General features: G+C 41.4%; 4 protein-coding genes and 1 long non-coding RNA gene across 5 annotated transcripts; 4 read left to right on the top strand and 1 right to left on the bottom strand.

Annotated features, from left to right (window-relative positions):
- Nucleotides 1–7,609: 7,609 nt before the first annotated feature.
- On the top strand, nt 7,610–9,761 carry LOC120111918. The gene is made up of 2 exons (XR_005513353.1): nt 7,610–7,761; nt 9,200–9,761. It is a non-coding gene; the product is annotated as an uncharacterized LOC120111918 (long non-coding RNA).
- A 1,660-nt stretch (nt 9,762–11,421) lies between these two features.
- LOC103699298 (flavonol 3-sulfotransferase-like) lies at nt 11,422–12,665 on the top strand. Its single transcript, XM_039130170.1, has one exon. It carries the CDS (start codon nt 11,829–11,831, stop codon nt 12,468–12,470), a length of 642 nt encoding a protein of 213 aa, XP_038986098.1. The 5' UTR covers nt 11,422–11,828; the 3' UTR covers nt 12,471–12,665.
- Nucleotides 12,666–14,256: 1,591 nt separating this feature from the next.
- Nucleotides 14,257–15,967, bottom strand: LOC120112008. Its single transcript, XM_039130582.1, has 2 exons — nt 15,371–15,967; nt 14,257–14,478 (listed from the first exon to the last, which is right to left on the bottom strand). Exons 1-2 carry the CDS (start codon nt 15,965–15,967, stop codon nt 14,257–14,259), a joined length of 819 nt encoding a protein of 272 aa, XP_038986510.1.
- Nucleotides 15,968–21,199: 5,232 nt separating this feature from the next.
- On the top strand, nt 21,200–23,440 carry LOC103698935 (flavonol sulfotransferase-like). Its single transcript, XM_008780983.4, has one exon. It carries the CDS (start codon nt 22,202–22,204, stop codon nt 23,192–23,194), a length of 993 nt encoding a protein of 330 aa, XP_008779205.1. The 5' UTR covers nt 21,200–22,201; the 3' UTR covers nt 23,195–23,440.
- Nucleotides 23,441–25,613: 2,173 nt separating this feature from the next.
- Nucleotides 25,614–26,432, top strand: LOC120112007 (flavonol 4'-sulfotransferase-like). Its single transcript, XM_039130581.1, has one exon. It carries the CDS (start codon nt 25,614–25,616, stop codon nt 26,430–26,432), a length of 819 nt encoding a protein of 272 aa, XP_038986509.1.
- The last annotated feature ends 182 nt before the right edge of the window (nt 26,433–26,614 follow it).

Raw genomic sequence — 26,614 nt, 5'->3', positions numbered from 1 at the left:
ATTATTTGTGATTTCTAATCACATTCAACCATCGGATCGGTCATTACCTCTAATGTGTGTGACCCCATAGGTTCTATTCTGACTGGTAGTGAGATATATTGCGATCTCTATCACAATATCATTGAATACTCCTTTCAATGGGTTGAAACAATTTCAACTCAACTCATCAGGGTTTATCGACCATCAAGATGATCCCTGTGAGTCTCACCATCCACCAGTGACACCTAGCAGTATGTAGTGGCCACCCAGTAGAATAGAATGATGAACCTCTAGGTGCAGTTATCGTATGATACAGTCCTTCTATCGTGGATCCCTACAGACCGGAGGTCATGGATAACTCGTCAAACCCCGTCGTCTGTAATATGTCTAGATTTATTTGACTTGAGTTCGATAGTGGAAAACTCTTTCTCCACTTTATATTACTGCCCTGGCCAAGGTCTTAGAACTCAGTCTAATAAATCACATAGGATCACTCCTCTTCTATCAAGGTCGATAGATTCTATATAAGTGCATACCCTACTCCTACAGTGAACTTACTGCAGCCAATCTACACTACAAGGACCCATATGGCTAGAGACCATGTATACGTGTAGTCAAACTACAATAACCTCACTGTGAGTAGCCGAAGCACCGCAGGTCAAAGGACCAGTCATACTACTGCAACATCAAGCAAGTCACTGACGAGTGGATAGACATCCAGGTGACTTCTTGTCTTGGTCACGCTCAGTACCCTTGTTCTCTAACAAGCACCTGCACTATCACTTCAGTGTCCCTACACTGTGGACTCGAGTCTCGTCTATCCATAAGGAAAGTGATCTGTGCACTGATCAGATCGATCACCGTCCTCGTGATGATCCATTGATCAGGAGCATTTAGAAATTAATCACCAATGATACATGGCTCAAATTCTCAACTCTTGAGAATATGTATCATCATCTTATTAATTCCTTGGACGATTCATAGACACATAAACAATATGAATGAAAAAGATGCCCATTTATTATTCAATAATAATAAAGTCAAGTACAAATTTATGTCCTAGAATTAATAATGTGTCCGCCAGATTGGCTTCTAGGGCATACATCTAACACTTGATTAATGTTGAGAAGTCCTAGCCGAGAATATGAAAGCATGTTTAACAGGATTTCTGTTTTCGATAGGCCATTGACCATTGTAGCTTTTTTGTATGGCAAGGCTACTGAATTCATAGACAGAGCACCGTTATTCCATAATGTCCTGATGAGTTGTGTACTCGGTTCTTAGTATATCTTCTTTCAGAAGCTAATTTTTTGCTCGTACATGATTCCATCAACCTAAAGTATTTTAAATATCCAAAATGCCTACTTCATCATCTATTATGCCTTTAATTATTCGAAGCCTTCGCGGCATGTGCTGGTTACCCTTGGCAAGATTCTAGTTTTATGCTGTAATGTTTGACAGTGTTCAAACTATACATGATAATAACACTCACAGAAAATGTAAATTATTTATGTTTACTGAGTAACTAGTTTTTGTTATCCGGTTTGTGCAAATTTCACTAGCTACAGGCATTTGAAAACTTTATTAAAAAGTTTGACAGTTACAGTGGTTGAGTTTAGATGATAACATGTGCATAGGAGTCTTCTTAGTAGAAATTTTGAAAAATTTGTGCCAAGTGTGGACACATTATAATGTAATAAGTGAGATGCTCTGTTCTTCAAATTTCAGGATGTATCATGGTGTTTGACAATTTGCAATTGTTCTCTTTAATGGTGGCATGTGGAGTTGGTCAAACTACTTCAATGTGTTGGTTGACTGGTACCTTATAAATGATTTTGTGTATGAAAATAAATGAGAAATTGGAGCCAAAATTCTTGATGTCATTGGAATTCCTTTACTTCTGATTGGTACTGTTGCCTGTACAGATCTCTGACCCCTAATGAATATGCTGAAGCCAACTCAACTTTTTAACCTTGAGTAGCTCTTAATTCTGCTGTTCAATTGCGGGTTCTGGTCTAATTAGATCTTGTACACCTATGCATGAGCTGAAGCTGAGGTCCCGGCGCATATCTGGCACTTGTGGTCTGAAGATAACGAAATTTTAAATTGATAGCCGAATCCAATATCTTTGATAAAAGTCATCTGATATTACATTAAAAATAGTAATATATTCATTATGAGCTCAGATCCATCAGTCCAGGTTTGAAGGAGCGATTCAGTTCTTTACATCCTAGATATATATCAATAATAGTAATATATTTCAATGATTAAACAGATCCGAACTTAATAAACAAAAGGAAAGATAAAAAAAAATAGACTTGAAGCATGCTGTAATTGATAGATATAAATAGACACGTAAAAGGAATTCAATCCAATCACCGGTCATTCCGTAAGAGATCTGTGGTTAGAACTTTCCAATTCAGTTTAAAATTTGCCAAGATATTTTTGTACCATGAGTTCGTATTGGTGATTCATACCCTAATTTAGTTTAATATTTTTTTATATTACTTGCAGTTCAATCAGTTTTTTAATAGAACTTCGTGGGACAGCACTGGCATAAGGATCTACCGACGCTTAAAAGCGTCGTAAGTTTCCGACGCTATATAGCGTCGGCGAAAACCAGAGAATTTCATACCGTCGGATTATTGCCGACGCAAATGCTTGTTTTTGGCCGACGCTATACAAGCGTCGTGATATCCCTGTTTTTGCCGACGCTTTCGTCATGCGTCGGCAAAAAATTATGCCACTCTGGTATAATCGACGCTTTGGCGACGCTTTAGATTGCGTTGGCGGTACTTTAGCCGACGCTTATAAGCGTCGCTATAGGTCAACAAAAGCGTCGGGATAGCTCAGTTTTCCTGTAGTGGAGGTTGTGCCATTCATTGGTGCAGTATGATTGGAAATCTGTCTGGTGGGTAACTAGTTTGAGCTATGCTTGAACGGATGTAAAGTAGAACCATCATCAATGATGTAAAGTAGAACCATCTTCAATTTTCTTGCCTTTGTTTTATTTTTTATTTCGTTACTCTTTATCTTAATTTTAGATAAAATTCAACTTTCTTGGCAACCCTTATCCTTATCCTCTCTTGATAATATTTTAAGGTTTCCGAGAGAGTTGAATTTTAAAATCTTTCACAAGGGATGCAATATTTGCCATGCCGAAATGGAACATACTTCAGATCGAGTTGACAACGTTCTAGCGGAATGGCCCAATTACACGATGCTTTCCAGGCGTAGCCCCTGACAATTACAAAACCAATCCCATAAATCATAGTAAGTTGCGCTCTCGCCGGGTAATCATGATATACTAAGAATTTGTTTGAAAAATCTAGTTGAATTGGACTGAAATGTTTGTAGAATTATAGATTATATAGTCTATTTAAGTCAGACCAATATCAAATCAATTTTTCTTCAGCCCAAATTCTATAGGAAGAATATATATATATATATATATATATATATATATATATATATATATATATATATATATATATATATATAAGGGTGTTTCGCATGAATATTCTTCTAAATATCGAATTTTACATTAATATATTTCTAAATTTGATATTTGCATATATACCCTAAACGCTTGTTTTGCTATGCTGCTATTTTTTTATTCTTATTTTTGCATATGTACCCACGCCATCTAATGCGGTTAAAAAATTAATGATTTCAAATTAAAATGACTAAAATGCCTTTAATAGGTAGATGTGCAAAAAGAGACATTTATAAGGCAATTGCGATGGAGGAAAAAAAGTAATTTTAAAATTTTATTGTATTATTAATTAAAATAAATATGGTTTTCTTTAGCGGTGTTAGAAGAACCGTTATATTAGGGGCATTTGTGCAAAAATAGTGTTTTATGAGGGTACAGAAATAAATATAAATTTTAAGAGAGTATTCACTCAAATTTGAATTTTGAGAAGGGTATTCATGCAAAAAACTATTTTGCTAATCCTACAGTCCAATAGGCCTATAGATGGGATACAGGCCAAAACTAGGACATTTCTTCAGAAAAACAGGCTGAGCAGACTAATATGCCCGATTCTTATAGAAAATTCACTCCAATTCTACTGGATTTTTCAAGTATATTCTAACTGGAATTCGCAATATCAAGATGGCATGTTAAATAAAAATGGTAGACATCAGACTGATGAAAACTCAACATGTGGTTAATCTAGAGGGAAAAGGAGACCAAGGGTACCCAACCAAAGGAGTCCACGATCTCATACCCTCCTTTCCAAATGGGAAGGATGCTATCTTCTAGCAGGAATGTATCAATAAAGGCTTTTAGATGCATGAAGACTTCCTTCCATATGTGATGGCCATTCAAGACTATAGAAGGATGTATACTTGGCCGATCCCTAGGAAAAGATTCATACAGTAGAATCAAAAATAAACAAGCCGGCTAGAAACAAGATTAGGCCGCCTCTTTTCAATATGATGCTTGGCATATTCAATAAAAAAATATAAATGAAGCGGTAGTCGCGAAGTAGGGTTTTGATTACGGTTAACGTGTTCCGATAAATGATTGTGATTATGGTTTCCATCATCCACGAGATTAAATAACATAACAAGGCCATCGATTTGATGAGCTTACCTTGAAATATGGAAAAACGTGTCAATGGTTGGTAGGGGACAAGTAACATTAGGCCGACTCTTTTTAATATGATGCTTAGCGTATTCAATAAAAAAATATAAATGAAGCGACAATCACAAAGTAAGATTTTGATTAGATTAACATGTTTCGATAAATAATTGTGATTACAGTTCCCATCATCCATGAAATTAAATAACATAACAAGGCCATCGATTTGATGAGCTTACCTTTAAAATGCATCAATGGTAGGTAGGGATACCTAACATTAGGCCGACTCTTTTCAATATGATGCTTAGCATATTCAATAAAAAAAATATAAATGAAGCAACAATCATGAAGTAGGGTTTTTATTATGGTTAACGTATTTCGATAAATAATTGTGATTACGGTTCCTATGTTTTGCGAGGTTAAATAACATAACAAGGCCATCGATTTGATGAGCTTACCTTGAAATATAGCAAAATACATCAATGGTAGGTAGGGAATACCTAACATTAGGTCGGCTCCTTTTAATATGATGCTTAGCATATTTAATAAGAAATATAAATAAAGCGATAGTTACGAAGTAGGATTTTCATTATGGTTACCGTATTTCGATAAATAATTGTGATTGTGGTTTCCATCATCGATTTGATGAGCTTACCTTGAAATATGGAAAAACTCGTCGATGGTTGGCACAGGATACTTAACATTAGGCCGACTCTTTTCAATATGATACTTAGCATATTCAATAAAAAATAATAATGAAGTACGATCAGGTTTATTATGGATCTAGGATGAAGTGAATCCTTTTTTTCTTTTTTTTTTAGTGTGCAATAGAAATACATACTAGTATGATTTTATCCTAAGTCCACGGTAAACTTGACTCGTCTAATAATTTCTCCTTCAACCTTTGAAGAAGCCTAATGTTTGTGCCTTATATATTATTGTATAAATTCATTATTATTGTGCATAATATTGATTAGAGACCCAAGATAATAGAAACTAAGGAGATGGACTAGGGATTGATTGCCTCCCTTTCAATGACTCCTGCAGCATAAAAAGTGTGGTTGCACTTCTCTGTCCAACGTGAAAGTTTGCTACTTGTGGGAGTGTTTGTTGCAACATAACAAGCATACATGATCAAAGCTTATTGGTTTGGCTTTGTTGTGTGAAGAAAGATGGTTGGATTATGCATGAAGGAAACCATCTATATTTCCACACACACTTACTAAACAAGAGAAAAAGATTGCCTACGCAGTCATGTTAATTTCTTTTTGACTCTGAAAATAGGATTCAGTTATGACTTTTTAGATCTCATTGGAATTTAATTCTTTGTATTAAAAGAGAAAACAAATGCTTCAAATCTTAGCTAATAAGATAGTGTAGTTTCTTGCGAGTCAATGGAGCCATTTCTCTTTCTTTTCCTCCCTTCTCTTTCTCACATGGTCTGGGAAGGTTAGCATTTGGACCCATTTCAGTGTCTTATTCAGGGCGGGTCTGGTTCGGAGCCCGGTTTAGGCCCGAAAATTGTAATTGTCGGCCCAACATCGGGCCTAGGCCCAATTGGCATGTTTGGGCCGCAAGGTTAGGCCCGACTTGCATGCCAATCGATCCAAAATTTTTGGCGCGATTACTCTAAAATAGCGAGGCTAAACCAGAAAACTTCGAAGACCTATTAATTAATTCGGACGAAGATCAGATCTAAGTTCGAACTTCAGGTTGGGCCCATGACTGGGCATAGCATTAGCTCAAGCCTGCCCAAAATTTATTGGACCCCATTTTAGGTCAATCTAATTACGAACATTCTTGGGCCCAGTCCAAGACTCGATCCAGCCTTGGGTCGGCTATAGCTTTATAATTCCACTTGTCTAAGTTCATTTAATTTGGCGCTTTACGAACCTTTTTTTTTTTGGTAAAAAAATAGGAGGGAAGGGGGGTACGAACCCACCCACGTAGCAGCCCCCACTGGGCCCCCCTTCCACCAGAGAATATTCGATGCAGATTGTAAGTTTCCGCGTGCCTTCTCGGACTCATGGGTTGCCTCACGTGTGAGTACGTCATCCCAGCATCACTTCGGTACCGGCGGACCAGATGACGACTCTATCGGGCAAACCAAGCAGGAGGGCATTCGGTCTTCACATTTAATCGATGCCCACGCGTTTCGAACCTAGGTCACTCTCGTAGAATCTTAGCCCCATTCCAACCGTGCTTTACCAACCATTTGAAACCAAAAATTCTTTCCTCAAGATAATTTATTTTAAAGAATCCATGACCTTCCCTCATCACTCACTCGGAGATTTGCCAACCCAAGAGGAGTAAAAGTCATATGGGACAAGTACCAAAAAAAAAAAATATAGGATGGACTTCCTATTTTACAATGTTTCCACTAATCCTAATCTTAAAGAAGAACCTTAAAAGTGAGAAACTGATGGGGTCTTTTTTTTCTTTTTTTTTTCTTTCTCATCGAATATCTACGTCCATTATTCCATATAATAAAATAGGAAACCAGCTCATATCTTTTTCCTGGTGCCAGCCCATACGTTTCTTGTCTAAGAACAAGAACCAATTTAAAATTCCCATCAACCCTTGCTCTTTCTCGCCAAACAGCGTTGTGTTTGATCATCCAATTAAATCTCTCCATGCAGTACCATCAGAGGCATGGACTGTTGTGATTGGAATGGACTGCATAATCGCGCACCCGAGAACGAACCAAAACGACAATCGGGTGGCCCCTTTTGACACGCAGTGCCAGCGTGGCAGTATCTGCATGAGGAACTCCGAACAAAAATCGCTTCTATTTCAGCCACGTCAGTATGGTACGCAAATCTCCAAAAAAAAAATCGGAAGTCTCCACACTCCGCCTCAAGTCCCCGCAGCGTCCCACGTTTATAAGTGCCCCCACCCTCTCAATTCCATTTTTTTTTGAGATTCGCATACCATACTGATGTGGCTGAAATAGGGACGCGTACCATACGATCTAGTATGGTACACGCACCATATGATTTTTGTTCAGGAACTCCAGAAGTCAGCCTCTTGACTGACCACGTGTATGTTGGTGATTTGATCAAAGGTGGGCGAATGATTTAGGGCCCGACACCTCCTTGACCGAAGAAAACTAAAACAAAGAGAGGTTAATCGAGCAGCGAAGTAGATCGAAGAGAAAAGAAAGAGTTCGAGGGTTTTGTTTCAGAGGAAGGAAGGTGCGGTTCTCGTTCTCTTTATTCATTTAAGTTCAATGATTTCTTTGATTTATTTTTGTTTTCGTGCGTGGATCGATCCGATCTGACGTTATCAAGTCTTCATTTCATCTGAGTTTTGAAAGATTTGGTTTTCATGTTTTATTTTTTAAAGTTTCTTTTTGGCCGTGTTGTCCTCTCAGCATTTTCAGAGGAAAAAAAAGGAATTTATGCATTGATCGTATTAATTTTGCCACGGCTTTTCCTACGGAGGTGGTTGACCTCAGAAACTTCCCGTTACGTACTACTTCCTTCCAATTTGGGGCTGTTAAATTTAAACCCCCAAAACATAAAAAAATTTAAATAGCCATCCAAATCTTATTTTCATTGCAATAGAATTTACGCATCTATCTGAATTCTAACACTATTAATAAAATAAAAAATCAATAAAAAAAATCAAATCATGATTTTCACGCAATCTCAAAATGCTTTGTCCTTTATAATTCATCCACTTGCACAAATCTTAATGAACTCTATACTTTATCGTTTATCTATTTGCATAAATTTTGAAGAGCTCGATCCTTTACCACTTAAAGAGCTAGATTCTCTATCATCTATCTGCTTATGCAGGTCTCAAAGCACTCCGTTTGCCTATTTCTTCTTTCTCATCTGCCCTCTGGGGTTCATTTTCAAAATGGTTTAGGAATCACCCTTTCTCATGAAGCTTTTCATCTGAACTATATTCTGTCATCGTAATTGAGATTCGAGAGTAGTCTACTCTAGATGGACTGACTGATGACCCATTTCTCTCAAGCTTGTTACTTGCTTAGTACCATTTGGCAGATGAGAACCAAATAGGATTTTATTACCATACTGAATGATAACAATAAAAAGAGGAACATGTTGCGCTTTGTCTTGTTTTTTGTGACTTCGTAGCAGCCCAAACTGCAAGTATTCATGTTCCATGGGCCTTTTCCCTCATTTTCGGATAAAAAATTTAAGCCACCAACTCTCCATTATTGCTGTTCTAAAGTTTTTGGGGTCACATTGATTTGGCCGATTTAGTATCTACCACTAATCAACTTCCTCTTACTACTTTTTTTTTCTTCGATTTTCTCATCATATTCAGATTCCCATTTCGTATCAGCTTGTGAATCTAGAAATATTTTGAGGAAACTGGGATTTTTTTTATTTTTTTTTTTATGGTTCACGATAACCAGCTGAACAATGAGCTACATTCTGATTACCAAGTAACCCTTCACAAATTCTTTACTTTTATGTTTAGCATCTAGGACGTGCTTCCTCTTATGGAGCATTTCCAGCAATCTTTCTTCTCGTTGTATCATAATTTCAACTTGAAGACGGTGCCAATTCCAAATGTGGTTGCATCCTAACTATTTACCAAGTCATCTCTTGCATATTGATTTGTCTACTTATTGCTGCCTCTTATGATTCCAAACAGGGACTTTGCAACTATGAACTGTCAAGCCAGGCCAACCAGAACTGTTCTAGTAGATAAACGTTGTTTAAGCACTGGTTCTTGAGAGCGCTTCTGGCTTCCGGTCATTCTATTTTTCATCCATGAAAAGAAAAATAACAAGCTCAGCATTTATGGAGAAACCCTGCTGGAATCAAGAAGAGGTTTGCGAAAATGGCTGCAAAACCAGGATCCTTTTCTTCATGCATTAAGTGCAGAATTACGTCCTCACTCTGCCCATGAGCCAATGATTCAACAGCTTCTAAAGCAGCCATGGCAAGTCCTTCATAATATGACAAGTGTCTCCACTAGTGACTTGCCATTGATATCTAATATGTTCTTCAGCCCACATGGCCATGAGAGTATTGGATCCCATGCATTTCTACTAAGGAATTATCCCTTCTTATGAAACTGGCATGTTTCTTGTTTATCATTAGATCCAGTATCCTGCAGATTGCCTTAAGCATTTTAATGTGGTCAATATATCACAAGTGTTCAAACTACAATGGCCAGCTGATCTAAAATGATTTGCAATCTATTCACTCCATAGTGATTTGTTTCCATTTGTTCCATGCATGCTCATTTGGAACCTCTCTTTTTTAACATAACATGAAGGTATCAGCACTGGCAATTCTTATACCATGATTGATTCATGCAGATGATCACATTAGTTATCTAATCTAGCATATATATATATATATATATATATATATCGGTAGACTCTGCTACACTTTTTAGCATTAAACACCACCTTCGAGGGGTCTATTATCACAGAACTCCGGTATCTGTATATCTAGCACCATCTAACTCCTATTTATACTTTGCCGCTTGGAAGTACAAAGCGTCATCACGAGCATAACCCTCATATCATGATTGGTGACTACCTATATGCACTCGATTTCATAAAATAGCATGATGCATGGTTGTTCGCTTTGACACCTGGACGTATTAAGTCTAATTCAAGTTTTCATCACATCTTTGTTTGAACTCAAGCATGCATCATGATATGTTTACATCAAACTTGGAACAGAAAGATTAACGAGTCATATATTAATTTCCTTTCCAATGTAATTAGGTAGCCAATCTCCTTCAATATATGGGAACCAGCTTCTTATATAAAGGCTTTCTTAGACAGCAAGGATTATCAAGTATGAGTCCTAACATCTGAATACCATCCATCAACATGTCGGATTATACTTTCTGGTGGGACTGTAGGATTCAGAAAAATTCTCAGATATCTACTTTATCAAATAAGCCAAGTTGTATAAGCCAAAATGGCTTTAATTTCCTATTCCGCCTTGGAATTGGATAGATACTCAACCAATTTCAGCAGAGAATTAGAGATTTGGTGCAACCAAATGTTGATTTCAGCCTAGCCTAGTAGTAACGACATGTTCGGAATCTTCATGTTCGTCATTACAGATGTCATACTTTTGAAAATGTTGACGTTCTTAGCTTCTTTCATGAATGAATATCAACCTTGACAAGTACTTGGCACGTGAAGTATCCATGATTGTACTTTGTGGTCAAAAGAAAAGACAAAAAGATGTGGTTATAATATGATAAGTTGGAAACCAGAGTGAGTCCCACGATCCACCTCCCCCCATCTCTCTCTCTCTCTCTCTCTCTCTCTCTCTCTCTCTTTTGATGAGATCCATTAGAATGAATGGCACTATGAGATTCAACTAATTAATTGATGAAAAATAAATAGAAAATGGATTTGATTCAAATTGAAATATATTTTTTGACAATTATATATGGTCATGACCATCACTATCCAACCTCCTCTCGAACAACTCTTTTATCAGTTTTCATCATTGTATATTTCAAATATTTCTTTTTTAGAAAAACTATAACTTTGTATGGTACAATAATACAAATTTTTAATTGATAAATAAAAATAGTTTTTTAAACTTAAAGGTGCGAGCTAATCTATTGATAACTTAATAGTTGTGATGCCAGAGTAATTTTTTAAAAAGAAAAATATTCACCAAAATCATTAACTTTTATGGAGATTGTGGTTGTTTTGAAGCTTCTAACACTAGTTTTTTCATAATTCGAAAAAAAATTACATCTTTGGGGAACGGAATGGTAAAAATTCTGTTCACAAAACATATTATTACCATGGTTAAATGATTACCTATCTTTCACAAAATAGTGGATACATGAATATCCACTTATTAGCTATATTTTCTTTCCAATGTAACTGCTAGGTAGCAAACAGCTTCTTATATAAAGGCTTTCTTAGACAGCAAGGATAATCAAGTTTGAGTCCAATGGATTTTTCTCTTCCTTCCAATCCTCAAGAGAATCCTCAAGAGGAGAGAGGCGAAGTCTCCACCAAGGAGCACAGCGATCTCCAATCCTCGCTACGAAAACATAAAGGATTTTTTGCACATCCCCTCAGAATGTACAAAGGCTTTTGGGTCCATGAAAATATGCTTCCACGCGTGATGGCCCTCCAAGATCACTTCAAGCCCTGCCCCTCCGACCTCATCCTCGTCACCCAGCCCAAATCCGGCACCACCTGGCTTAAAGCACTTCTGTTCGCCATCATGAACCGCACCAACTACACCTTCGCTCAACACCCTCTGCTCACCCGCAACCCCCATGCATGTGTGCCCTTCTTAGAGGTCCCCTTTCGCCATCGATTCCCCGATCTGGAGGCGATCCCTCCGCCGAGGCTCCTCGCCACCCACTTGCCTTACTCCATATTGCCGTCCTCTGTGGCCGACTGCGGTTGCCGGCTAGTTTATCTCTGCCGAGACCCCAAGGATGTGGTGGTCTCGTTGTGGCACATCGCGCAAAAGCTCAAGCCCGACAGCATGGGGCTGAGCGAAGCCTTCGAGTTGTTTTGCGGTGGGGTCTCGCTTTTCGGCCGATCTGGGATCATAATCTCGAGTACTGGAGGGAGAGCCTGAGGAGGTCGGAGAAGGTGCTTTTCCTGAAGTACGAGGAGATGAACGTGAGAAGGGTAGCGGAGTACGTGGGGCGTCCCTTCTCGGAGGAGGAGGAGAAGGATGGGGTGGTGGAGGAGATTGTACAACTGTGCAGTTTTGAGAAGCTCAGCAGTATGGAGGTGAATAAAAGAGGTGTATACGAAGTAAGGGAGACAAGCGTGCCGCACGAGTCGTTTTTCAGAAAAGGCAAGGTTGGAGATTGGGCAAATCATTTGAGTCGTGAAATGGGGGAGACGTTGGACCGAATTGTCCAAGAGAAGCTGGCTGGATCCGGTCTGACCTTCCAAGCATCGTGAATTCTCAGAGACGCTTGGCTGTGCGCGCTAGGTATGCATGCAAAAATATTCTCCAGCCTACTGATGATGGGGTGGCAGCTCGATATTCATCTCTTTTTCATGTATCGCATCTAATCCCATAAAGCATTAAAGCTGTGTTTCCCTTTTGTACGTGTGCGACCATCTTCTTACTTATTCAAGATGCCTTTCATGCAGCAAGGATCCTCTAGTTTGAGATTAATATTTAAATATGAATCTTAAAAGAAGTTATTAAACTAGCTTGTTCTCAAACTGATGTGGTGAAAGGTTGCTATGATTTGTTGCATGGGGGTGGGCATGAGTGACAGACAATTATATGTTGTGCCATTCATGGGTGCCGTACTATTGGACATCTGTCAGGGTAACTAGTTTGAGCTATTCATGAAATGGATGTAAGGTAGAACCATCATCAAATTTCTTGCCTCTGTTTTCATAATTTATTTGGTTACTCTTTATCTTAATTTTAGATAAAATTCAACTTTCTTGGCAATCTTACAAGAGTACCAAGAATTCTCGTCGCCTTCTTCCTCTAAACATGCGGAGGAGCATGAGGCTCCAAGCCAAGGATTGCCATGTCTCCCATCTCAGATGGGCACCGTGTCTGTGGTCTTTTGTCGGACGGTCCAAAACTGTGTGTCTCCACCTTTGAATGGAAGGAGACTGGTTCAACTTATTAGGCGAATTGGTGCGGCAAGGAGGTGGCTGATATCAGAGTTGTTTAGTCTATAATATAGGGGACCCGATAACAAGCACACATGATCAAAGCTTACTGGTTTGGCTTTGTGAAGCAAGATGGTTGGATTATGCATGAAGGAAACCATCTATATTTCCACACACTCTCCTACCAACCAAGAGAAAAAGATTGCCGACGCAGTCATGTTAATTTCTTTTTGACTCTGAAAATAGGATTCAGTTATGACTTTTTCAATCTCGTTGGAATTTAATTCTTTGTTTAAAAGAGAAAGCAAATGCTTCAAATCTTAGCTAATAAGACAGGGTAGTTTCTTGCGAGTCAATGGAGCCATTTCTCATTCTTTTCCCCCCTTCTCTTTCTCACATGGACTGGGAAGGTTAGCGGACAACATTTGGACCCATCTCAGCGTCTTATGATTGGGTCCCCCCCCCCAACACGACACTTCCTTATGACGGTAAAGTTGCCTCACAACATATTATTACTATGATTAGTTGATTACCTATCTTTCACAAAATAATGGGTACACGAGTATCCACTTATTAGCTATATTCCCTTTCCAATGTAGTTAGATAGCTAATCCCCTTCAATATGTGGGAGCCAGTTTCTTATCTAAAAGCTTTCTTAGACAGCAAGGATTATCTAGTTTGAGTTTCTTTTGCATCCTTCGACAAATTCCAACCACGACAGAATTTTTGCAGGTTATTATTATTTTTTTTGGGTGAAAACGGCAATTCATATAGCTCTAACGTGAGTACATCCTGCCAAATCAGAAGAAAGCAAAAAATACAAATATGGCGGTAGCTCTACTGTGGATGTCCAGTGGAACTCCCCGGAGTGTCGTGCAACATAAGAGGCGACCCAGTCTGCAGCCGTGTTCGCCTCCCAGAAAATGTGTACGGCCTGAAACTCGTCCATCTCCATAGCCAATATGTGCGTCTCCCAAATGAGCGGATGCCCATCTCCATACCTATGAGCACCCCGGATCCAATCTATGACTATGGAGGAATCCCCCTCAAGGTACACCCGTCCGGCCCCGAGCACCCGCCTCGCATAGGATATGCCCGCCCAAGCTGCCTACAGCTCTGCCCCAGCAACCGTGAGACCTGTCGAGCCCCGCCCTCCCGCTGCAACCAAACTCCCAAAATGGTCTCGGATAACAAATCCAACTCCTCCCAACCTCCTGTCCGTCGCCACACTGCCATCAAAATTCACTTTAAGATAACCAAGGGTGGGGGTATCCAAGAAACAACGGCAAACCTGGACGCTAAAACAGCACTGCGGGTACCCCAGATGTCCCTAGTTATCCCAAGTGAAGACACGGTAGTACAAGAAAAGACCTCCTCGGCCTGAAGCACAGCTCTCTTTATCACCATCCTCGCCGAGAGCCTCCTGCCCTCAAACAGTCGAGCATTCCGGTCCAACCAGATGTGGTAAGCCAGGTATGCCCTAAGAATCCCCTCCTCCGCAAGCCTAGGGCTCCGCACCGTGGCCCGTAGCAAGTGTATCAGATCCTGTGTCATCTCTACTGAGTGGGGATAGGAGTAGGAGACGACCTCCATATCTCTCTAGCCCTAGGGCACTGCTCTTTTTGTCTTATTCAACCAATTATGACATCCCTTCTTCCCCGCTTGACGACCTCAGAACAATACATTTTTGTTACCACGAGATGTATTGGCTGCTGCGGATCATTTGATCGGAATGAAATTTGGAATGGGTACACTTGACGATATGAATCACTTGAAAAATAAACGTATTCGTTCTGTAGCAGACCTGTTACAGGATCAATTCGGATTGGCTCTTGTTCGTTTAGAAAATGCTGGAGATCCAGACACCAGAGAAAGGAAGCCGCCTTTCTCAATTGGTCCTCAGGAAAGTTGCTCCGGAAAGGAAGAGCTTCTCCCAGTCAGTCTAGAAAACAGAGTGGAAGGTCCGAGGGAAGGCGGTGGGTCATCAAAAAGTAGTTGAATCGAACGTTGACCTTGACTTGACAGATTCATCCAATCCAATTGAACCTACACTTTCTAATAATCAATTTGATATACTCGCTACTCCTACTCCTCTCGTACTAGCTTCTCGGCAGTGGCTGGGTTTCGATCATGGTCGTTGGGCTTCCTTGATTGTCATATGAGAAGAGTCTGCCTCTCAGTCTGTCTAAAATTCCTACGTGGATAGTAGTATCCGGACACACCTCGCACCCCTGAGGGACCCACATGCCCCGTCTGACTAGCATACTCCTGGTAGGAAGGCAGCCCCAAGCCACCTTCCAGATGAAGAGCGCCACTCGTGGATGAATCTGCATCCTCCAGATCCAACCTCCCTCAATCCGTCTAGCTGGCTCCCTACTGAAAAGAGCATGTAGATCCCTAGCTCGCACCTGTGATCGGCCCGACGGCGCCCCGACCAGCCTGTCAGACTCCCCCTGAAATGGCACCGGAAGACCCAAAATCATCTCTGCCAGCTGCACCCCAAACACCTCTCGTAACAGCCCCTCCCTCCATCCGCCCTCATCTGGATCCAACAGGTCACTGACCCTCTGGCCCGTTAGTCGCACCGAATCCACCATGGTCGGCATACGGCTGATCGGCACAGCAGTCACCCAACAATCCTCCAAGACATCGATGGAGCGACCATCACCAATAGCCCATCTAATCTTCGATAGGACCACCCCTGCTCTGGCACACATCTCCCGCCACACCAGAGAATGGTGGCGGGCTGCTCTCACACCAGGAACCAAAGCTCCATACTTGGCCCTCATCAGTGAGGACCACATACTATCAGGCTCCATGACATACCTAGCAACGTGGCGAGCCACTAATGCCTCCCTCTGTACCAGTAAGGACTGCACCCCCAAACCTCCATGTCTAGTAGGCTGGCACACCACCTCCCACGCCAGCAAATGAATACCACCTCTATCGCCTTGCCTCCCCCAAATTTCTGACTAGCTGCTCAATGGACCTCAGAACTGACACTGGAATGAAGGAATGGGAAAGTAAATAAATGGGAATCGAAGAGAGTACTGACCGAGCCAAAGTGACCCTCCCCATCATAGATAGTGAGTGCATCTACCAACCCTCCATCCTCTACCTGATGCTAGCCTCCAAGTAGGAACAATCTCTCCCGTGCAATCGCCGGCCAGAGAGCGGGACCCCCAAGTATCTCATCGAACCATCATGCTCGCCCACCACCAATATCTCGCTAATGGAGTGTCTCACCTCCTGTCTGGTCGACGGGCTAAAACAAACTGCGGATTTCGAGAAATTAACTCGTTGACCAGACATGGCACAGTAGTCCTTTAGAACCCTGCCCAGAGCTCGAGCATCCCAGCGTGTCGCACAAGCTAGCAACAGGCAGTCATCCGCGAAAAGCAAGTGGAAGATCGAAGGGGCATCCACCACTAGCCTGTAAGCCTTCAACTCTTGAGTAAGCACGGTCTGATGCAGCGCTCTGGATAGTGCATCCGCGCAGATGATAAATAGAAGAGGGGATAGGGGACAACCCTGTCGTAGCCCACCCGCAGACACAAAGTAGCGAGAAGGCGTGCCATTCACCAGAATGGTAAAGGATGGAGTCCTGACACAACTCATGATCCACCAAATCCACGCCTCAGGAAACCCAAACCCCTACAAAGACTGATGAACAAACTTCCATCGCATCCTATCGTAGGCCCGCTCCATATCAAGCTTGACTCCCATCAAGCTTCTCCTCATCGGGGCCCTCTCCAAGTCAAACATGAACTTCTGGGCAATCATGACATTGTCGAAAATGCTCCGACCTCCTATGAAAGCTCCCTGCTTCGGACTAATCAACCTCGGTAGAATGTCCCGCAACCTGACGGCAAGGATCTTTGCCGTAGCCTTGTACATAGTGGTGCACAGGCTAATAGGTTGAAAGCGACCCGGCTCAGAAGCATACCGCCGTTTCGGTATAAGGCAATGAAGGTCCGCTGCCAGTCCGATGACATCACTGTTGTAGTAAAAAACTGTTGTATGGCCGCCGTCACGTCCTGTCCCACTATCAACCAGTACCTCCGAAAGAGCAACAGTAGAAATCCATGCGGCCCCGGCGCCTTGTCCCCCTCAAGGGACCAAATCGCCTCCCGAATCTCCTCCACCGAAATCGGTCTGATCAATGCTGCAGTCTCCTCCTCCGACACCCTCGTCGCCGGCATCGACATCTCCACTCGGCCCCCCTCTCCTGAATGCTCTGTCCACCTTGCTCTGAAAAAGCACTCCACAATCCTCCGGATCATAGCAGGGTCATCTGACATCTGGCCATCCTCACTCCTGATAACTCTAATCATGTTCTGGTTTCTCCTAATCATCGTTGCCTGATGAAAGAATTTGGTGTTTCGATCCCCCTCTAAAATTCACTGTACCCTGGACTTCTGTCTCCATAGTATCTCCTGCTATCTTAAAAAGGAATCATGTAAAGCCATGTGTAATTCAATAGGTGGTCATGCCTGATGTAATTTACGAGCTAGCTCTATTATTTTGGATGGTGACTCGACCATGGTCATCAGTTGGATCCGGAGGGGCCAAGGGGTGATGGCCGTGACCACCTATTGCTTCGAGATATCTGGACAATACTGAGCAACGGAGGGGCTTTCCAGGCCAAGCATGGTTTTCGAGAAACCAATAGGGCTGCAGATTGGGTGGCTACTTATGTAGCCAGTCATTCCGGTAGTACCTTGTGGGTTGGAGACAAGAGTTGCCCTGGGCGCTCCGAGGCATTTTGTTTTCTAATTTTCTTGGGTGCATCCGTACTCGTCAGGTATGATCTATCCGCTTTAGCAAAAAAAAAACATAAAAAATTTTAATTAGTCATCAAAATTTTATTTTCATTGTAATAGAATTCACTCGCCTATCTAAATTCTAACATTATTAATAAAATAAAATATAAAAATAAAAATCCAAATTATGACTTTCATGCGATCCCAAAATGCTTTGTCCTCCACGATTCATCCACTTGCACAAATCTTAAAGGGCTCCATACTCTTTCATTTATCCATATGTATAAATTTTAAAGCGCTCCATTCTCGATCACTTAAAGAACTTCATCCTCTATCATCCATATGCTTACACATATCTCAAAATGGTACATTCCCTAACATTTATCCGCTTGCACAGATCTCAAAGCACTTTATTTGTCATTTATTCATCTGCACACATCTCAAAGCGCCTCATCCTCAATCATCCATCTACTAACATAAATATTAAAGTACTCTATCATCTATCATTCATCTACCAACATAGATCTTAAGGCACTTTGCTCTCTATCATCCATCCATCTACACAGATCTCAAAGTGTTCTATTCTCTCTTATCTATCCACCTACATAGATCTCAAAGTACTCTGTCCTTTCTTCTTTACCAATATACACAGATCTTAAAGCACTATATCCCTATCATCTATCTGCCTGCATAGATCTTAAAGCACTTTGTCCTTTGTCATCCATCCAATGCACATATCTCAAAGCCCTCATCTTCTATTATCCATCAATCTGTATGGATCTCAAAGCACTCTATCCACTATCATTCATTTGTCTGCCCAGATCTCCAAGCACCCCATCCCACCTACATAGATCTCAAAGGCTCTATTTTTTATCATTCATCTGCCTGCACTGATCTCAAAGCACTCCATCTTTTATCAATTGTCCACCTAAATAGATGTCAAAGCATTCCATCCTCTATCATCATCCGCCGCATAGATCTCAAAGCCTCCACCTAAATAGCGCATATTATTATTAGCAAAGGAGTAGGAAAGCTAAACTAAAGAACGACATACAGTGTCTCCAAACGCATCAGCAACCAGTAAATAGGCTGATGCCTAATTTGGGTGGTAACAATGCACCCTTTTCCCAGCTCACATCAGCTTCAAGACTTCAAGTGCTTTGGAGGCCCACCAATCTGCAACACGATTGCCTTCATGGTAGAAATGTGAAACTTTGAAAGCCCAATAACCCGCTTCAGCTGCACTATATCATCGAGAAGAGGTTTCATATGTTGCATATTATAATTAGTACCCTGCGTTCGGGGTATGACAGTAGTTGAGTCCTCTTATGAGTCCTCTTATTAAGCCGCTGCTAACTCAGCCTAAGGGACAGGGCAAGTCGAAGTTTTCCTCCCCCCTACATATATTAAGGACCCATAAGAATCCCTAATAATGTATCTGGCTTCCGCCAGCTTACGGCTGACCGGGCTATGGAAGTTAACCCTCAGAAAGGTTACTTTAGACTAAAGCTAATCATGGGCTTAGTCTGGATACAGAAAATATCAAATACTATATATACATCCAGCCGAAAGTCTAATTAAAAATAAATAGAGTTTAGATCCGAAGTCCAGCCCATGAACAGCTCTACTCCAAAGCTTCGGACCAGAATCCAAAGTTTTAAGATCTTGGCTTTGCCTAACATCTTAATACCAACTATTAAACTGTCGGGTTATACTTTCTGGTGGGACTATAGGATTTGAAAAAATCCTCAGATTTCTACTTCACCAAATTAGCCAAGCTGTATAAGCGAAAATTGCTTTGATCCCCTACTCCACCTGGGAATTGGATAAGTATTCAACCAATTCCAGCGGAGAATTAGGGATAATGTTGATTTCAACCTAGCCCAATAGTAACACATGTTTGCAATCTCCAGGATGGTCGTGACAGATGTCACACTATTGAAAATATTGATGTTCTTTGCTTCTTTAATAATCGGATATCAACCTTGACAAGTACTTGGCACGTGAAGTATCCATGATTGTGCTTTGTTTCAAAAGAAAAGACAAAAAAGATATGGCTAAAATATGACAAGCTGGAAACCATAGTATCTCACTCTCCCTCTCCCTCTCCCTCTCCTTCTCCCTCTCCTCGCTAGGGATTGCCATGTCTCCCTTCTCAGATGGGGCCCATGCCTGTGGACTTTTGTGAGATTGTCCAAAACTCTCTATGCGTCCACCTTTGAATGGAAGGAGACTACAAGAATGGTGATTGGTGCGGTAAGGAGGTGGTTGAATGTCAGACTTGCATAGCCTATAATATACAAAACATGCAATAAATGTTTGCCGGGTCACGAAATCTTTCACGAGGGATGCAATATTTGCCATGCCGTGTTGACAATAAATGTTTGTCAGGATTATATCAATAATGGCTTTTGTATCCTTCCATATGTCATGGCCATCCATGACCATAGAAGGATGTTTACTTCTTGCCCGAGCCCCAAGGAAGGATTCATACAGCTGAATCGTAAATAAACAAACTGGCTAGAAACAAGTTCACATCTTCCCCCTTACTTGTTGCCTATCCCATCATCCACGAGATTAAATAACATAACAAGGCCTTCCATTTGATGAGCTTACCTTCAAATATGGAAAAACACGCCAATGGTTGGTAGTGGATACTTATTATCATGCCGACTCTTTTCAATATGATGCTTGGCATATTTAATAAAAAAAGCATCCACTTATTAGCTATATTCTCTTTCCAATGTAGTTAATTAGCCAATCCCCTAGGAACCAACTTCTTATCTCAATGCTTTCATAGGCAGCAAGAATTATCGAGTTGGAGGATCTTTTAAGTCTTTTGACTAATTCCACCCCAGAATAAATATAACATGATATAACATATAGGCAACCTGGCCCATGTAGCAGAATTTAATTAAGTGGCAAAAAAATAGTAGATCATTTTCATTTCAAATAAAAAAATGATTGAAATGCTAAGATAAGAAGCCGATTATTTTCATTTTTGAAACTTCCAGCACTAAGTTTCTCAAAATTTGGAAAAACTCACACTTTTGGAGAACAGAATAGTAAAAATTTCGTTCACAAAACATGTTATTACCATGATTAGTTGATTTCGTTCACAAAACATATTATTATTTATTTATTATTTATATATTTTTTTCAATGTAGTTAGGTAGCCAATCTCCTTCAATATGCAGGAACGAGCTTCTTATTTAAAGGCTTTCTTAGACAGCAATGATTATACGCTTGGGTTGTTCGCTGCTAGAATAGAAATAATATTTTGTAACATGCACCACAATAAATAACTCGGCCCGTGCTGCAGACTTTAATTAAATAGTCAAAAAAAGAAGAAGTAGATCATCTTCTTATGAGTATCGAGTAAATAAATACATAAAAGATTAAAAGAGACACCAAACAAATAAAGCCGTCTTGCGCCATCATCGGCCCTCCGGTCCACCGCTTTCTCCTCCATTCCCGCGACTTTCTAGAGGTCGCCTTCCCGTTCTTCTAAGCAGCCTTCGTCTGCTCCCCGCCGACCAGATAAAACAGAAAATATTATATCAAAATAAAAGAAATGATTCAAACGTGAGGATAATAAGCTGATCGTCTTCGTTTTTGAAACTTCTAACACTCAATTTTTCGAAATTCAGGAAAAATCACGTCTTTTGGAGAACGGAATGGTAAAAATTCGATCGTTTTGATTTGGATACCATGGGCAAAGGAAGTTTTAGCTGGAAAGGGGAAGGCTTGACGTCGCGCGACGATCATCCTCCTCCTTAAACTTTGATTACTTGTTCTTGAACTTCTGAAAGTCAGCCTCCAAGACGTCGCAATCTCTACCATGGGCTGGTACGTTTGTCTCATAACTCTTCTTCGCCGCTCTGTTCTTTCTGAAATCCGACCACAATCCGACCACAAGTAGCCGACAATCATCCATCGAGACCACCGAGAGTGAGAAAGAGAAGACGAGGGAGAGATCCCATCGAAGGAGGGATGCTCTACCCAAAAAATAAAAAATAAGGGTGAAAAATTCTGAAACGGGATTACAATATTACATGCCACGCAAAAAAAAAAAAAAAAAAGGCCCGGGGACAGGCCGTGCGTCTCCCTCCACCATACTCAAAAAAAAAAAACGATCAATTCCATCAAATCAGACCCCACCTGATGGCGCAAGTAATAATATTCTGTCCCATTCTTTAACTTCATATATAGAGCCGTATCGCTGGCATTGTAGCTGCAGAGAGGGCGATCCAGTGTCTCGACCAGGAAAACCAACAGCCCCAGAGTCTAATGGATTTTTCTCTTCCTTCCAATCCTCAAGGGAATCCTCAAGAGGGGAGAGGCGAAGTCTCCACCAAGGAGCACAACGATCACCTATCCTCGCTGCCAAGGCAAAGAGGATTTCTACGTCCCATCAGAATGTACAAAGGGTTTTGGGTCACTGAAAGTTTGCTTCCCCGCGTGTTGGCCCTCCAAGATCACTTCAAGCCTCGTCCCTCCGACCTCATCCTCGTCACCCAGCCCAAATCCGGCACCACCTGGCTTAAAGCCCTCTTGTTCGCTATCATGAACCGCACCAACTACACCTTTGCTCAACACCCTCTCCTCACCCGCAACCCCCATGAGTGTGTGCCCTTCTTAGAGATCCCCTTTCGCAATCGATTCTCCGATCTGGAGGCGATCCCTCCGCCGAGGCTCCTCGCCACGCACTTGCCTTACTCCATATTGGCGTCCTCTGTGGCTGACTGCGGTTGCCGGCTAGTTTATCTATGTCGAGACCCCAAGGATGTGGTGGTCTCGCTGTGGCACTTCGCGCGTAAGGACAGGCCCGACATGCGTCTGAGCGAAGCCTTCGAGTCGTTTTGCGAGGGGGTCTCGTTGTCCGGGCCGATCTGGGATCATATCCTCGAGTACTGGAGGGAGAGCCTGAGGAGGTCCGAGAAGGTGCTGTTCTTGAAGTACGAGGAGATGATGGCCGAGCCGGTGGGGAACGTGAGAAGGCTTGCGGAATTCGTGGGGCGTCCCTTCTCGGAGGAGGAGGAGAAGGATGGGGTGGCGGAGGAGATTGTACAACTGTGCCGTTTTGAGAAGCTCAGCAGTTCGGAGGTGAATAAAAAAGGCATATACGAAGCAGGGGAGATAACTCTGCCGCATGAGTCGTTTTTCAGAAAAGGCCAGGTTGGAGATTGGACAAATCATTTGAGTCGTGAAATGGGGGAGAAGTTGGACCGAATTGTCCAAGAGAAGCTGGCTGGATCCGGTCTGAGCTTCCGAGCATCGTGAATTCTCAGAGACGCTTAGCTGTGCCCACTATGCATGCATGCAAAAAAATTCTCCAGCCCGCTGATGATGGGGTGGCAGCTCAATATTTATCTCTGTTTCATGTATCCCATCTAAAGCAAGCTGTGCTTCCCTTCTGTACGTGTGCAGCCATCTTCTTACTTATTCAAGATGCCTTTTCATGCAGCAAGGATCGTCTAGTTTGAGATTAATATTTAAATATGAATCTTAAAATAAGTTATTAAACTAGCTAGTTCTCAAACTGATGTGGTGAATGGTTGCAATGATTTGTTGGGGGTAGGCATGAGTGACGGACGTACAGGAGGTTGTGCCATTCATTGGTGCAGTATGATTGGAAATCTGTCTGGTGGGTAACTAGTTTGAGCTATGCTTGGAACGGATGTAAAGTAGAACCATCATCAATTTTCTTGCCTTTGTTTTATTTTTTATTTCGTTACTCTTTATCTTAATTTTAGATAAAATTCAACTTTCTTGGCAACCCTTATCCTTATCCTTTTCTTGGTAATATCTTAAGATTTCCAAGAGAGTTGAATTTTAAAATCTTTCACGAGGGATGCAATATTTGCCATACCGTAATGGAACATACTTCAGATCGAGTTGACAAGGTTCTACCGGAATGGCCCAATTACACTTGATGCTTCCCTGGCGTAGCCCCCCACAATTACAAGACCAATCCCATAAGTCATAGTAAGTTGCGCTCTCGCCAGGTAATCATGGTATACTAAGAATTTGTTTGAAAAATCTAGTTGAATTGGACCGAAATTTTTGTAGAATTATAGATTATGTAGTCTATTTAAGTAAGACCAATATCAAATCAATTTTTCTTCAGCCCAAATTCTATAGGAAGAATATATATATATATATATATATATATATAGCTCCCCCCTGCATATATTAAGGACCCATAAGAATCCCTAATAATGTATGTGGCTCCCGCCACCTCATGGCTGACCAAGCTATGGAAGTTAACTCTCGGAAAGGTTACTCCAGACTAAAGCTAATCGTGGGCCAAGTTTGGTTACAGAAAATTTCAAATTTTATATATAGACCTGGCCCAAAGTTTGATTACAAATAAATAAAGTTTAGGCCCGAAGTCCATATCCAAAGTTTTAAGATCTTGGCTCTGCCTAATATCTGAATACCATCTGTCAACCTGTCGGGTCATACTGTTTAGTGGGACTATAGGATTCGGAAAAATTCTCAGATATCTACTTTACTAAATAAGCCAAGCTGGATAGGCCTAGATGGCTTTAATCCCTGCTCCACTTGGGAATTGGATAAGTACTCAACCAATTTCAGCAGAAAATTAGGGATAAGGTGCAACCAAATGTTGATTTCAGCCTGGCCTAGTAGTAACGACATGTCCGCAATCTCCAGGTTGGTCATGATAGATGCCACACTTTTGAAAATGTTGATGTTCTTGGCTTCTTTCATGAATGAATATCAACCTTGACAAGTACTTGGCAACGTGAAGTATCCATAATTGTACTTTGTGGTTAAAAAAAAAGACAAAAAGATATGGTTAAAATATGATAAGTTGGACACCAGAGTGAGTCTCGCGATCTACCTCCCCTCATCTCTCTCTCTCTCTCTCTTTTGATGAGATCCATCAGAATGAAAGGCACTATGAGATTCAACTAATTGATGAAAAATAAACAAAAAATGGATTTGATTCGAATTGAAATATATTTTTTGACAATTATGTATAGTCATGACCACGCTATCCAACCTCCTCACGAACAACTCTTTCATCACTTTTCGTCATTGTGCATTTCAAATATTTATTTTTTTAGAAGAACTATAACTTTGTATGGTACAATAATGCAATTTTTTAATTAGTAAATAAAAATAGTTTTTTTAAAATTAAAGGTGCGAGCTAATCTATTGATAACTTAATAGTTGTGATGCCATCAAGAGTTATTTTTTTTAAAAAAAATATTCATCAAAATAATTAACTTTTATGAAGATTGTGGTTGTTTTGAAGCTTCTAACACTAAGTTTTTTCATTATTCGAAAAAAAATTACATCTTCAGAGAACGGAATGGTAAAAATTCTGTTCACAAAACATATTATTACCACGATTAAATGATTACCTATCTTTCACAAAATAGTGGATACACGAACATCCACTTATTAGCTATATTTTTTTTTCCAATGTAATTAGGTAGCAACCAGCTTCTTATATAAAGGCTTTCTTAGACTGCAAGGATTATCAAGTTTGAGTCCAATGGATTTTTCTCTTCCTTCCAATCCTCAAGAGAATCCTCAAGAGGAGAGAGGCGAAGTCTCCACCAAGGAGCACAGCGATCGCCTATCCTCTTTACCAAAGCAAAGAGGATTTCTACGTCCGCTCGGAATGTACAAAGGGTTTTGGGTCCCTGAAAGTTCGCTTCCACGCGTGATGGCCCTCCAAGATCATTTCAAGCCTCGTCCCTCCGACCTCATCCTCGTCACCCCGCCCAAATCCGGCACCACCTGGCTTAAAGCACTCCTGTTCGCTATCATGAACCGCACCAAGTACACCTTCGCTCAACACCCTCTGCTCACCCGCAACCCCCACGAGTGTGTACCCTTCTTAGAGATCCTCTTTCGCGATCAAATCTCCGACCTGGAGGCGATCCCTCCGCCGAGGCTCCTCGCCACGCACTTGCCTTACTCCATATTGCCGACCTCTGTGGCGGACTGCGGTTGCCGGCTAGTTTATCTATGTCGAGACCCCAAGGATGTGGTGGTCTCGCTGTGGCACTTCGCGCGTAAGGACAGGCCCGACATGGGTCTGAGCGAAGCCTTCGAGTTGTTTTGCGACGGGGTCTCGTTGTCCGGGCCGATCTGGGATCATATCCTCGAGTACTGGAGGGAGAGCCTGAGGAGGTCTGAGAAGGTGCTGTTCTTGAAGTACGAGGAGATGATGGCCGAGCCGGTGGGGAACGTGAGAAGGCTAGCGGAATTCGTGGGGCGTCCCTTCTCGGAGGAAGAGGAGAAGGATGGGGTGGTGGAGGAGATTGTACAACTGTGCCGTTTTGAGAAGCTCAGCAGTATGGAGGTGAATAAAAAAGGTGCATACGAATTAGGGGGGTTAACTCTGCCGCGTGAGTCGTTTTTCAGAAAAGGCAAGGTTGGAGATTGGGCAAATCATATGAGTCGTGAAATGGGGGAGAAGTTGGACCGAATTGTCCAAGAGAAGATGGCTGGATCCGGTCTGAGCTTCCAAGCATCGTGAATTCTCAGAGACGCTTGGCTGTGCCCACCATGTATGCATGCATGCAAAAAAATTCTCTAGCCTACTAATAATGGGGTGGCAGCTCAATATTCATCTCTTTTCATGTATTCCATCTAATCCCATAAAGCATTAAAGCTGTGGCTCCCTTCTGTACGTGTGCGACCATCTTCTTACTTATTCAA

Source organism: Phoenix dactylifera, chromosome 9 (genome assembly GCF_009389715.1).
Source record: "Phoenix dactylifera cultivar Barhee BC4 chromosome 9, palm_55x_up_171113_PBpolish2nd_filt_p, whole genome shotgun sequence".
Classification (NCBI taxonomy): domain Eukaryota; kingdom Viridiplantae; phylum Streptophyta; class Magnoliopsida; order Arecales; family Arecaceae; genus Phoenix; species Phoenix dactylifera.
The sequence above is the reverse complement of the archived record's forward strand: the minus strand, read 5'-3'. Positions and strand labels throughout refer to the sequence as shown.

What these genes read in the sequence shown, in the direction of transcription:
- LOC120112008 (XM_039130582.1), bottom strand. Translation starts at nt 15,967, where the DNA reads ATGGAGCCTGATAGTATGTGGTCCTCACTGATGAGGGCCAAGTATGGA. An exon ending in GGGTCCCTCAGGGGTGCGAG is followed by an intron (nt 14,479 to 15,370) that starts GTGTGTCCGGAT and finishes TGGGATAACTAG; the next exon opens with GGACATCTGGGGTACCCGCA.
- LOC103698935 (XM_008780983.4), top strand. Translation starts at nt 22,202, where the DNA reads ATGGATTTTTCTCTTCCTTCCAATCCTCAAGGGAATCCTCAAGAGGGG.
- LOC120112007 (XM_039130581.1), top strand. Translation starts at nt 25,614, where the DNA reads ATGGCCCTCCAAGATCATTTCAAGCCTCGTCCCTCCGACCTCATCCTC.
- LOC103699298 (XM_039130170.1), top strand. Translation starts at nt 11,829, where the DNA reads ATGTGTGCCCTTCTTAGAGGTCCCCTTTCGCCATCGATTCCCCGATCT.